The sequence below is a fragment of the Juglans microcarpa x Juglans regia genome, chromosome 3S (assembly GCF_004785595.1).
Source record: "Juglans microcarpa x Juglans regia isolate MS1-56 chromosome 3S, Jm3101_v1.0, whole genome shotgun sequence".
NCBI classification, from domain to species: Eukaryota; Viridiplantae; Streptophyta; class Magnoliopsida; order Fagales; family Juglandaceae; genus Juglans; species Juglans microcarpa x Juglans regia.
Window position 1 is genome coordinate 15214049 of NC_054599.1, and position 12935 is coordinate 15226983.

At 39.4% G+C, this 12935-nt stretch overlaps 1 protein-coding gene across 1 annotated transcript; it reads right to left on the reverse strand.

The window, feature by feature from the left end:
- Positions 1-6: 6 nt before the first annotated feature.
- LOC121258876 (cytochrome P450 71B34-like) lies at positions 7-1965 on the reverse strand. Its single transcript, XM_041160408.1, has 2 exons — positions 957-1965; positions 7-814 (listed from the first exon to the last, which is right to left on the reverse strand). The coding sequence occupies exons 1-2, from the start codon at positions 1881-1883 to the stop codon at positions 203-205; spliced, it is 1539 nt and encodes a 512-aa protein (XP_041016342.1). The 5' UTR covers positions 1884-1965; the 3' UTR covers positions 7-202.
- Positions 1966-12935: the final 10970 nt, after the last annotated feature.

Below are 12935 nucleotides of genomic sequence, written 5' to 3' on the forward strand. Positions count from 1 at the left end.
TCAAGGTTTCAAGCAAAAGAAACTCTTGAAACTCGAGATAACAATACCACATGTGGTCTACATACCATTACTTAACTATAAAAGGCCAAATTAAACACAGTGGCCATCACAATCAAAATTCACATAAACTTATTTCCAAACTCTTTTGTCACACAGAAGTGTTTTTTATTATGATTATCAGAGTGTATCATTTGACAGTGCACTAAAACACTTTGACTGGGACAAGGTTCAGAGGTAGTCTTTTCTGCGTAAGGCCAGCACCAGTCGATTCTTCCATGTTTATGTCCTTCTCCTTCATCCCTGAGGGCACTTTCCAATCGAAACAATATAAAAGATTCGCAAGTGAAAGTTCTACGGTGGTCGCTCCCATGTATATCCCAGGACAACCTCTTCGACCAGATCCAAATGGCAATAACTCAAAATGTTGTCCTTTATAATCGATAGAGCTATCAACGAACCTTTCTGGGTAGAACTCTTCTGGATTCTTCCAGTATTCAGGGTCTCGTCCTAGCGCCCAAGCATTTACTTGGAGCAACGAGTTGGGGCCAATGTCATAACCGCCGATCGTAACGTCTGCCATGGTTTGTCTTGGAAGAAGGATTGCGGCTGGAGGGTGCAATCTAAATGTTTCTTTGATTATCATCTTCAGGTAATGAAGATGAGTTATGTCGCTTTCGGTGACTTTTCCTCTGTTTCCAACGACATTTCTGACTTCATCTTGTGCTTTCTTCATCGCTCGTGGGTTCCTTGCAAGCTCCGCCATTGCCCATAGCATGGTGACTGCAGCAGTGTTGCTTCCACCCAAAAACATATCCTGACATACAGAAAGAAAGATTGCATAATGATGATTAGATCATACAAACCTAAGACCTGATCAACTCAAGAAATTAAGATTAATGGAGAAAACACGAGGAAACGTGATAAAAAAACCATGGTAGGAAAGATCGAGTCCTTACGAAGAGGATGGCCTTAATGTTATCTTTATTGAACGGAGGAGCACCAGTGTTGGTTTGCTGATCCCTCTCTATTCTCAGCAGCACGTCGATAAGGTCTTCGTGGTCTTGTTCTGTCTTCTGGGGCTTGAGATGAAGATCAATGGCCTGTTGCAGAAAATCATCCAAACCACGAAAAATCTTTTCGAGTCTTCGAATCCGACCAGAGAGCCTGTCAATAATCCATCCCACGTATGGAAAGAATTCAGTTGCACTGAAGCTTGCAAACATGACTTCGGCCTCATGAACCACTTCTCGAAGCCTTCCATTATCCAAACCACTCCCACGAAAATTCTTTCCGAAAGCAGTCCGACAGAGTATATTTGCTGTGAGAGCCAACATCTTCTCAGAAAGATCAACAGGGGTTGCAGAAGATGCAGACTGAGAAATTGAATTAACAAGAGAACCTACTTCTTCTTCCCTAATAAAGCGATATGACTGCACCCTAGCCACGCTAAAAAGCTCAAGAGCACAGATTTTCCTCATTTCTCTCCAATAATCACCGTAAGGTGCGAAAACTATGTCTTTGAAATTGTACGTCAGTCTCCCGGCGGTGGAAGAGACAGGTCTGCTGCAACAGTCAAGATCATGAACCTTTAAGACTTGTCTTGCAGCCTCAGCTGAAGAGATGTTAATAATTGTTTTAGAACCGATTTTGAGGAGCATGATTGGGCCATATTTTTTGGAAAGTTGCGACAAAGATTTGTGAGCCAATTCACCAAGCTGGTGCATGTTCCCAATAATGGGAAGAGTAGGAGGGCCTGGTGGAAGGCGCTTCTTTTGTTTTGGACCATTGATTTTGTTTTTCAGAAGAAGCAGTAGAGGGAGAAGAAAGAGAAGGGAGAGCCTCAGCCACAGGGGCACAGCATAAAGATCCATTGAAGCCTCCATCTTTGTTTGCAATGAGTTACTCTGAGAGTGTCCATTTATAGACAGTCCTCCAAACAAGTGAAGAGGAGAGGGTATAGTTAGAGGAGGGACTGGGTCCTACAGTCCTACAGTTATTGATAGATATGTACAGTTTGATAAGCATTGTATTGAATAATGCTTTTATGAATGAAATGAAAGAGAGGTTTTATTCAAAACACAAAACTGATATGGATTTTAATTTGAGAATAAAATAAGACCATATTTGGAAAGTGAGATGAGTATCTCAAAATTTTTCATAATTTTACTTTCAAATATCACTCAAATATAAAATAATTTTAAATTTTAAATTGTTAACTAATTAGAGTAATGCTATACATCATGCTCTCATCTTACTTTCATCTTACAAAATATGATGTGACATATTCATCACTATTAGATGAGAAAGAAGCATCCAATAAATTATTATTTAATAGTAATAAATGTGTTACATCTTATATAGTGGGATAAAAGTGAAATAGTAGTGTGATGTATAGAATTTTCCTTCCCAAAATCTTATAAAACATCTGAACTCAAACTATTTCACTACTATTTACAAATTATTTTACTATTATTTATATAATTTTTATCTCATCTCAATTATCTAAACATACCTAACTATTTCAATTTCGAGGTGGTATGCCTAATTTTCCATAAATAATTGGAACAGTAATTTCGTTCTCTCCCCCAGGCCAGCTTCTCTCGTTACTCGTCAAGGTTGCTCGGGTTGGTTTGGTTATACAAAACCAAATTATCTCATATAATCTCATCTCATATAATTATTACAATTTTTTCAAACTTCTATACAAAATATAATAAACAATTTAACTTTTCAAATCCCAAAATAAAAATAATATTATAACATTAATATTTTATTCAACTTTCAATTAAATATCTCATCTTATCTCATTTAAACTGTATACGTGACCTGTACCCCTCCTTCTTAATACCCTTCTTTTGTACCAAATACTTGGGACTATCCGAATTTAAAATTAGCTCGCTACGGTCAAACGAATAGATATCGAACAGAAAATTATTCAAACTGTACGTGTAAGATAAGCAGAAACTTAAAAAAATGAAACGGTTCAAACATTTCAAGAAGATATTTAGCTATAAGTGATGATTATCGATAAAATTAGAGTTTAGTCATCTTCTTTATAAAAAATAAAACAAAGAAAACAAAAAAACAAAAACTTGTTAATACCCTCCTAGTGTCCTGCTTGTTGTCACGGTTTTTCTCTACTATAAGTGATGATTATCAATAAAATTGAAGTTTCGTCATCTTCTTTATAAAAAATAGAACAAAAAAACCCAGGCTGATATAATGAAAGGAAAATAAATATACAGAAATTTTGTTCATAAAACCATTGCCATATCCATGGCATAAAAAACTGAAAAAGAGATATTTGTAAAGACAGCGAAAGGTACCTCTGAGGGGAAGGTGATGATAGTGGAAAGCCTACCAACAGAGCGTCTCCCTTGCCGTTATAATTTGGTGATGCATGCGAAAGATCAACGTAAAAATAATTTTAAAACTTGAAAAATCAGTTCTGAATTTGCACAATAATTAATTAAGAGGCAAAGGTGCTAGTTTTCAAAGGTGACGGCTGCAATGGCGCAAAAAACTCTTTCACGCAAACATTTAAAATGGTGATCGAGAATTGTAAGTTGGAATGAAGAAAGCAAGACACAGCTACCGTATATATATCGCTATCCCAATTCCTGTGCGTTTAAATTCTAACCATTCTTGCGAAGCCGTCTCCATCGATCTTCACTAGTTTATTTACTGGATGCGTCCCACCTACTGGCTACTTTTGACTGCATTTTACAAATCTACACCCTGTCCCTGCTCCCAAAACTCATTCAGTCCAATAGGGCGGCGGTGTCACGAATTGTATATAGGGTTCAGCATTCACATGCAATAGCTTTTGTAAAATATGAAGAGAGTTATTCAAAAGTCCATTCCAATGAATTTTATATTTCATCTTTATTATACACTTTGATACAGTAATCCCGCTAGATATAGAGGATACTGTTCACAACTATAAACATTTTAAATTAATTTCTCCCTCCTCTAAGTTTCTTTTCCCACTACTCGAAAGTTATCATATTTTCATTTCAACCCTTCTCTCTCATTTCATGGCATAATATTTAACATTTTATGGCATCACTGTAAAAAAAATAAAATAAAATCTTGCAATTTTGAGTGTATCTACATTCTATGACTAGCATTTTTTTCTTCTTCGGATGAGAGGGCGGGTAGTGTTAAGAACAATCATAGTCAACTTGCCTTATTAGAAGCAGAGGCTGTTGCATCTGCGTGACTACAGCTTTGTTTAGGATCTGCTGCATCTCTTTTGATATTTCTTTCCCTTAACTCTTTAATCTTTCGTTGTACAAAATATACACTTAGCTCTTTATTCTTGCCTTGTACAAAGTATATGATCATCAAGTTGTAATCATATATATAAGTGAATATATGTTTTGGTCTTGGTAAGTTGAACCAACACCATTTTATACAATTCTTTCTTGGTATCAAAGCGTTTATAGCTCACGCTCAATCAAGTTCCTGTCCTTTTTTTCCATCATCAATGGCTTCTGCTAATCCTATTGCTCCCTTGGTTTTCTTTCAACCGAACTTTTCTTAGCTAGTTTCGATGAAGATCGACGGTACCAATTATCTTAATTGGGTCTCACAGCTGCTACCTGTTCTACGTAGCAATGATTTGCTCGGATTTGTAGATGCTCCCGAACCCCGTCCTGAGCAATTTTTTTGTGACTTTGAGAGAAAGCATACTAAGAACATTAATCCCGAATATGTTTTGTGGAACAAGAAAGACTAGTTTGTCCTAGGATGGCTGATTGCTACTCAAACAAATAAAGTCCTTTCTCTCGTCTTTGGTTTCACTTCTGCCAAACAAGTGTGGACTCTCTAGCCAAGCCATATGCTTCACACTCCCCTGCTCATGCACAGTGTAACACCCCGTATTTTAGTGTATTTTTACTGAAAGAATTATTTTTATGTAATTAAAATTTATTCTCTTATTTTAAATTGGTTAGATTTTTAGTAAGTTTATTTCTATGATTTTAATTTGGTGAAAATTATTTTTATGTGCTTTCCAAATATTTATTTATTGTTATGCATCTAAATTGCTTTTAATATTTAAATTAATTACTGTGGGATTTAATTATTTCAATTTGACTTTACCATTACGTTTAAATTATTTTATTTAACTTGTGGTTTTAAAATCATCTCCGTTGGATCATTTTTGTGACCCAAGTTATGAGGATTGGACCTCATTTCTTTTCCCTCTATTTTTTTCTTTCCTTCCTTTTTCTTTTCTTTCTTTTCTTTTTTCTTCTTTATTTTTTTTCCCTCCCCGCGCAACTCCCTCTCCCTCTCTCTCTCTCTCTCCGTCCGTTCTTCCTCACCGCCCAGCCCGCCGCCGTCGCGCCGCCGTGCGCGACACCGCCCGGCCGACCAGCTCCCCCTCCCTCCGGCGACCTCACTCCCCAAATCTTAGCCCCTACCTCGCCGCCGGTAGCCCACACGCACCCCACGAAGCCGCGGGCCACCTTCACGCCAGCGCCGCCGTGAGCCGGCGGTGGCCTTCACCGCCCAGCCCGCTAGATTCCCCAGCCGCCGGTGACCTCACCCCACCAACCTCACCTCCATCCGTGCCGCCGTTAACCACCAGTAGCCCTTCGAAGCCGCGGCACTCTTTCCGCCGTTGCGCCGCCGTCGCACCGCCATTGGCCACCATCTTCCTACCACTTCATCCCCGACTTCTTGGCAATCCATTGGACCCAACCCCAGCTCCGATCCGTCACCGGTGAAGCCCCACCAAGCCCATTTCCGATTTGTACATTTTTGGCCTAAAACCACCCCTTGCGCCGCCACCCACGGCAAACCACCACCACCACTAGCTTCACCGACCTCCCTAGGCCCTACCCTACCATTTTTGGGTCTTCGTTTGTCCTCGTTGAAAAGTGGGTATCTGTGACCCACGGCCACAGTGTATTTTACACTGTGGTGTTGCTCAGACATCACCACTTGCAGCTTCGTGATCCTCCTGAAATTATTATATTGCACTGTAAGTATTTCTCCAAAGAACTTTCGTAATTTAAATGTATTTTTGCACTAACCCATTTCACTGTATTTTTGGCATGTCGGACTGAGTCCGAGGAGTTCGGGGGTCGGATGGATTTGTGATTGGAGTTGTTTGGTTGGATTTGATTGGATTGGTAATTGTTGGTTTGGATATTGTGTTGGTACATGTGCATTTCATCATTTCATGCATGATCATGTTTGTAAAAGAAAACTGGGTTTTCGTGTATTGCATTCATGTTCATGTGCTTTGAAAAGCTATGATTTTATGTGTTAATATTTTTGGTGCGTGTGTATCACGACCCCAAGCCGAGATGGGGCATTAACTCGGTGGAGCTCCTCTGGTTACTCGGGAGCGGAATATACTGAGTAACGTCCCCTGGATTGTCGCCGGGCAACAATGGGATCGGACGAGATGGTCTCGTGCCGACTCCGTGGTCCTTCTGCTGGCGGGGACTAGAGGATGCCACGTACGCGCTGGGCGCGGAACTGGGCATCGCTCGTTGCGTAGTGTGGGTGCTTGGCCATGTATGCGCTGGGCGCGGAACTGAGCACCGCTGCGAAGCCAGAACGTGCGGATGGTCCATAGGGGAGGCCATGGTGCATATGGAAATAATGCATGGTGCATTTGGAATTAATGCACTATTTTCTGGGAAAATAGTGCGAGTTTGGGTAAATCATTTTCTGGGAAAATGTTTTACGGATAATTTGGGCCAAAATGAAATTTTGGCGTGTGTTGGAAAATTATCATTTTCGGGGAAAATGATGTTTTGTGGAAAAATACATATTTCATCATGTGCATGCATGTTAGTTGCATTTAATGCCATTTTATATTACGTTGTTGTTTGGGTTATACTTACCTGCGATACTATTTTGTGGTAACGCAGATTTTGATGCTGAGGAGGAGGAGGGCGAGCCTGAGGAGACGGCTCTGCCTGAGGAGTGATCTGGGATCACTCATTTGTATATCTATAACTATTGTAAATTATTTTATGGATGACTGTATAACTGCTATTTAAATCTTTACTGATGTTTGATTGTAAATAAATTCTGGTACTTAGTTGACTATCCGCTGCGTTATTTTATTTGTACACTGTTGCATGTACACACACTGGCACTTCGTTGGGATGTGTGTCCTTGTTGTCACCATCCTGGCGTCTCGATCCCTGTGTATTTATATAAGGGGGATTGGGGGCGCCACAGGTGGTATCAGAGCAATTCGGCTCTGGGTAAAACCACATGTCCCTTAGGATAGTACCAGAAAATTATTTTTATTATTATTTTAAAATAATAAAATTTTTGTTTAAGTGGTGTAAGTTGAGTTATTTATTTTATATTATGAGTTTATTGCTATTTTATTTTATGCTAATTGATGTTATTTGATTTATAAAATTTTATTGCTTTAATTAGTGTTTACCTTTGGTTGAGTATGGTTTTATTGGCTTTATTTATTTTATTGTATAATAATTCTGTTGTTTATTTATTTTATTGTATAATAATTTGGTTGTTTATTTATTTTATTGTATAATAATTTTGGTGTTTATTTATTTTATTGTATAATAATTTTGTTGTTTATTTATTTATTTGTATGTCATTTTAATTTAATTGTTTTTTTTTATGGCGGATTATTTTATTGTTATATTTATTTTATGGTGAACTACTTCATTGGTTTTATGCATTTTGTCGTATGTTATTTTATTTATGGAATTTTATTTTATTTTGTTTTGTTCGAAATTGAAAGGCGGGTTAAGGGTTATGTTATGACAGGAAGATGGTACGACTGAGAAGACCATTGTTAGGCTTAAACATTAGTATAGTAGGCCTGAACTCTTGGTGATTGGTTGTTTTAATATCAAGGCTTGAACATCAGGGTCTGGGTGAACTCTTTGGATTAGGTACTCAAGTTGCTGCTAAGGAGGGGAATAATTTTTAATTGCTTAGAATAATTGAGGATTTAGGTTTCGTAAAATTTGGGTTATGAGTCTTTGGGGTAGGAGGTTGTAAGTTCAACGAATGTCAATGTTAGATTTATGAGAAGTTCATCTAAGGTTTGTGGCCCCATAGTTTTTTTGAAAATAAGTTAATGGGATTTAAGCTGGTAGGTTCAACAAGCAATTAAGAGATTACTTAGACTAGAAGTTTTTGATTTTGCCAACCTCGATAAGCAATTTGATAATATTTGGGGTTTTAGAATTTACAAGTTTTATAAGGAGAATGTTTTAGATTTGAGTTCATCGATCTTGAGGATTTCAGGAAATGATTTATATCTGGGTTAAGGTTTTAGAATTGCAGAGTTGAACGACTGAATTAAAATAGGATTGATCTGAGTTAAGTTACTGATATGAGAATTTTTAGGGGAGAATTTCTTTGGAGATGGAAGATATTGATCTAGTTCGGTTAATAATTATTTTTAGCATGAGGTTACAGTGTCAGGTTGAGGATTTAATTTATATCAATTTTAAAGATAATAGATGGTGACGATTAAAGAAATGATTCTTATTGATTTCGAGGATATAGGTTTAGTGATGGAAATGGTAATGATGATCACCTACACGTTTGGAGGATTATTGGATTTGGCTAAGGGTGCGTAAGATTGATGTATAGTAGTGGTGAGTGGTTATGGATTTCGGAGAGTATAGGTCCTAGTCTCATTTGGTTTGAAAGAAGTGGTTTTGGTAGGTGTGGAAGAGGAGTCGACACAATAGTAGTAATTCAAGAGACTTTGGCTTGGAGTTTTTGGAGAGTTGATCGAAGTGTGCAATTGAAGTGGGTTACTCAATGAATCATGGTTGGGAATAGTTATTGTGATTATCTTCAGGAATTAATTGTGACTTGAGGTTACCTAGGAATTTAAATTTTAAGGTTATACTTTCTTTTGGAGTTTGAGCATCTAGTTGGTTGAATGAAGGACATTGTTATTTAACTTGAAGAGAGATTGATGGGATGTCACGTATGGTATATGATAGGATCTTGGAAGTTGAAGTTTAGACGTTAGCGATGAATAATATGATCAAGTATGTGAGTTAATAAAGCATTAGGATCCCTGGGTGCTTTGCAATGGCTTTTGGTAGATTGAAGATTTGATCAGTATGGTTTGCCCTGAGGTTTAATAGTGATGTGCTATTGAAGGAACTAGTTGTGTTAATACTAGCTTATTGGAGTAGAAATAGGTGGGCGAGTTACCAAGGAGGTTTTGTTAATGTTTTGGTGAAGTCAATGGTGGTCCGCTGTGAGATTAGTCACCGTTAGATTAGATGTTGTTTAGAATGTAGATGATGAGCTTTCGGGTTTAGGTTGTTAGGTAGAAGTCTCTAGGCACTCTTTTTGATTCGCTAGGTTGGAATTGAGTCTTTTAAAGTATTTCCTTATCGTAGATGAGACGGATGTATTTTGGGTTGAGGTTGCTTATTTTTAATTTGGGATGCTGAGGTTGGTTGATATTGGTTTTCTGTCAATGATCATGGATGTATTTTATAGAATTTGATTTTGATCAAGGCAGTAGAAATTAATTGAGGAATTTGAGTTAGAACTCGTGGTTTTGGGAGACAGTATTTTTTTCTACCAAATTGTGATAAGAGTTTTGGTTAGTAGGAATGGAGCCACCTTGTACTCGATGGTGTTAGTTTCATGAGAACGTAAGTTTTATGCATGAGGCGAATATCAGAGTGCGCAGCAGAAGCGTGGTATTTTTGTTGTAGTCAAGAGTTCAAATTGTGCTGATTTGAAGAATTAATGGTGACTTGAATTTTGAGGAGATACTTGTGATTGGCGATTAATCATTTGGTTGTGTAAAATCTGTTACTGATGGTTAACATTGGAAGTGGCTATTAGGTTTCCGATAGTAGAATTCAATAAAGGTTTAGAAGTTGGAGCATAGGAGTTGATGGCAGTTGACACATATTATTGTAAGGGCTTTTGATCATTGGAATTTATTGGATGTTGTATTAAGGTTCTCGAGGAAATGAGATTTTTTGGATAGCAGTCACTCTAGGAATACTGGTCGTGATGTGTCATTGGGGGACTAAAACGAGTATATTGGATATTGCCATGTTCATTGAGAAATGTACCACGTGCCGCCTAGTTAAGGTTGAGCATCAAGGTAGACTTCAACCTCTCCCTATTCCAGAGTGGAAGTGGGATGATATTTCTATGGATTTTGTGGTAGGGTTGCCGAGGACTCCTAGTGGGAAGAACTCAATTTGGGTGATTGTGGATCGGTTAACCAAGAGTGCCCATTTCTTGCCTGTTAATAATACTGACTCGTTGGGTAAGTTGACTCGGTTATATGTCAAGGAGATAGTTCAAGAAATGAAGGATCAAGTTCAGTTTATAAGGACTAAAATGGCGGAAGCGCAAAATCGCCAGAAGAGTTATGCAGATACAAGAAGAAGAGACTTATCCTTTGAAGTAGGTGATTGAGTTTATCTTAAAGTCTCTCCTATGAGAGGCGTTAAGCGCTTTGGTAAGAAAGGAAAGCTTAGTCCAAGATATGTTGGCCATTTTCAGATCGTAGAGAAGGTTGGGTTTGTTGCTTATAGAGTGGCCTTGCCAGACTATTTTGGTGGTATGTTCTTAGTCTGCTCTTAGTTGAATCTTATTCCTGTCTTAGTCTTAATGTTGACCTTGCCAATTTCGAGGACGAAATTTTTTTTAAGGGGGGGAGGATGTAACACCCCGTATTTTAGTGTATTTTTACTGAAGGAATTATTTTTATGTAATTAAAATTTATTCTTTTATTTTAAATTGGTTGGATTTTTAGTAAGTTTATTTCTATGATTTTAATTTGGTGAAAATTATTTTTATGTGCTTTCCAAATATTTATTTATTGTTATGCATCTAAATTGCTTTTAATATTTAAATTAATTACTGTGGGATTTAATTATTTCAATTTGACTTTACCATTACGTTTAAATTATTTTATTTAACTTGTGGTTTTAAAATCATCTCCGTTGGATCATTTTTGTGACCCAAGTTATGATGATTGGACCTCATTTCTTTTCCCTCCATTTTTTTCTTTCCTTCCTTTTTCTTTTCTTTCTTTTCTTTTTTCTTCTTTATTTTTTTTTCCCTCCCCGCGCAACTCCCTCTCCCTCTCTCTCTCTCTCTCTCCGTCCGTTCTTCCTCACCGCCCAGCCCGCCGCCGTGCGTGACACCGCCCGTCCGACCAGCTCCCCCTCCCTCCGGCGACCTCACTCCCCAAATCTCAGCCCCTACCTCGCCGCCGGTAGCCCACACGCACCCCACGAAGCCGCGGGCCACCTTCACGCCAGCACCGCCGTGAGCCGGCAGTGGCCTTCACCGCCCAGCCCGCTAGATTCCCCAGCCGCCGGCGACCTCACCCCACCAACCTCACCTCCATCCGTGCCGCCGTTAACCACCAGTAGCCCTTCGAAGCCGCGGCACTCTTTCCGCCGTTGCGCCGCCGTCGCACCTCCATTGGCCACCATCTTCCTACCACTTCATCCCCGACCTCTTGGCAACCCATTGGACCCAACCCCAGCTCCGATCCGTCACCGGTGAAGCCCCACCAAGCCCATTTCCGATTTGTGCATTTTTGGCCTAAAACCACCCCTTGCGCCGCCACCCACGGCAAACCACCACCACCACTAGCTTCACCGACCTTCCTAGGCCCTACCCTACCATTTTTGGGTCTTCGTTTGTCCTCGTTGAAAAGTGGGTATCTGTGACCCACGGCCACAGTGTATTTTACACTGTGGTGTTGCTCAGACATCACCACTTGCAGCTTCGTGATCCTCCGGAAATTATTATATTGCACTGTAAGTATTTCTCCAAAGAACTTTCGTAATTTAAATGTATTTTTGCACTAACCCATTTCACTGTATTTTTGGCATGTCGGACTGAGTCCGAGGAGTTCGGGGGTCGGATGGATTTGTGATTGGAGTTGTTTGGTTGGATTTGATTGGATTGGTAATTGTTGGTTTGGATATTGTGTTGGTACATGTGCATTTCATCATTTCATACATGATCATGTTTGTAAAAGAAAACTGAGTTTTCGTGTATTGCATTCATGTTCATGTGCTTTGAAAAGCTATGATTTTATGTGTTAATATTTTTGGTGTGTGTGTATCACGACCCCAAGCCGAGATGGGGCATTAACTCGGTGGAGCTCCTCTGGTTACTCGGGAGCGGAATATACTGAGTAACGTCCCCTGGATTGTCGCCGGGCGACAATGGGATCGGACGAGATGGTCTCGTGCCGACTCCGTGGTCCTTCTGCTGGCGGGGACTAGAGGATGTCTGGCCACGTACGCGCTGGGCGCGGAACTGGGCATCGCTCGTTGCGTAGTGTGGGTGCTTGGCCATGTACGCGCTGGGTGCGGAACTGAGCACCGCTACGAAGCCAGGACGTGCGGATGGTCCATAGGGGAGGCCATGGTGCATATGGAAATAATGCATGGTGCATTTGGAATTAATGCACTATTTTCTGGGAAAATAGTGCGAGTTGATTTTTGGGTAAATCATTTTCTGGGAAAATGTTTTACGGATAATTTGGGCCAAAATGGGATTTTGGCGTGTGTTGGAAAATTATCATTTTCGGGGAAAATGATGTTTTGTGGAAAAATGCATATTTCATCATGTGCATGCATGTTAGTTGCATTTAATGCCATTTTATATTACGTTGTTGTTTGGGTTATACTTACCTGCGATACCATTTTGTGGTAACGCAGATTTTGATGCTGAGGAGGAGGAGGGCGAGCCTGAGGAGACGGCTCTGCCTGAGGAGTGATCTGGAATCACTCGTTTGTATATCTATAACTATTGTAAATTATTTTATGGATGACTGTATAACTGCTATTTAAATCTTTACTGATGTTTGATTGTAAATAAATTCTGGTACTTAGTTGACTATCCGCTGCGTTATTTTATTTGTACACTGTTGCATGTACACACACTGGCACTTCGTTGGG

Bases quoted from the DNA above. Each gene is read 5' to 3' on its own strand.
- LOC121258876 (XM_041160408.1), bottom strand. From the start codon at position 1,883: ATGGAGGCTTCAATGGATCTTTATGCTGTGCCCCTGTGGCTGAGGCTC. The intron at 815-956 runs GTAAGGACTCGA...TCTGTATGTCAG, and splicing joins ACATTAAGGCCATCCTCTTC to GATATGTTTTTGGGTGGAAG.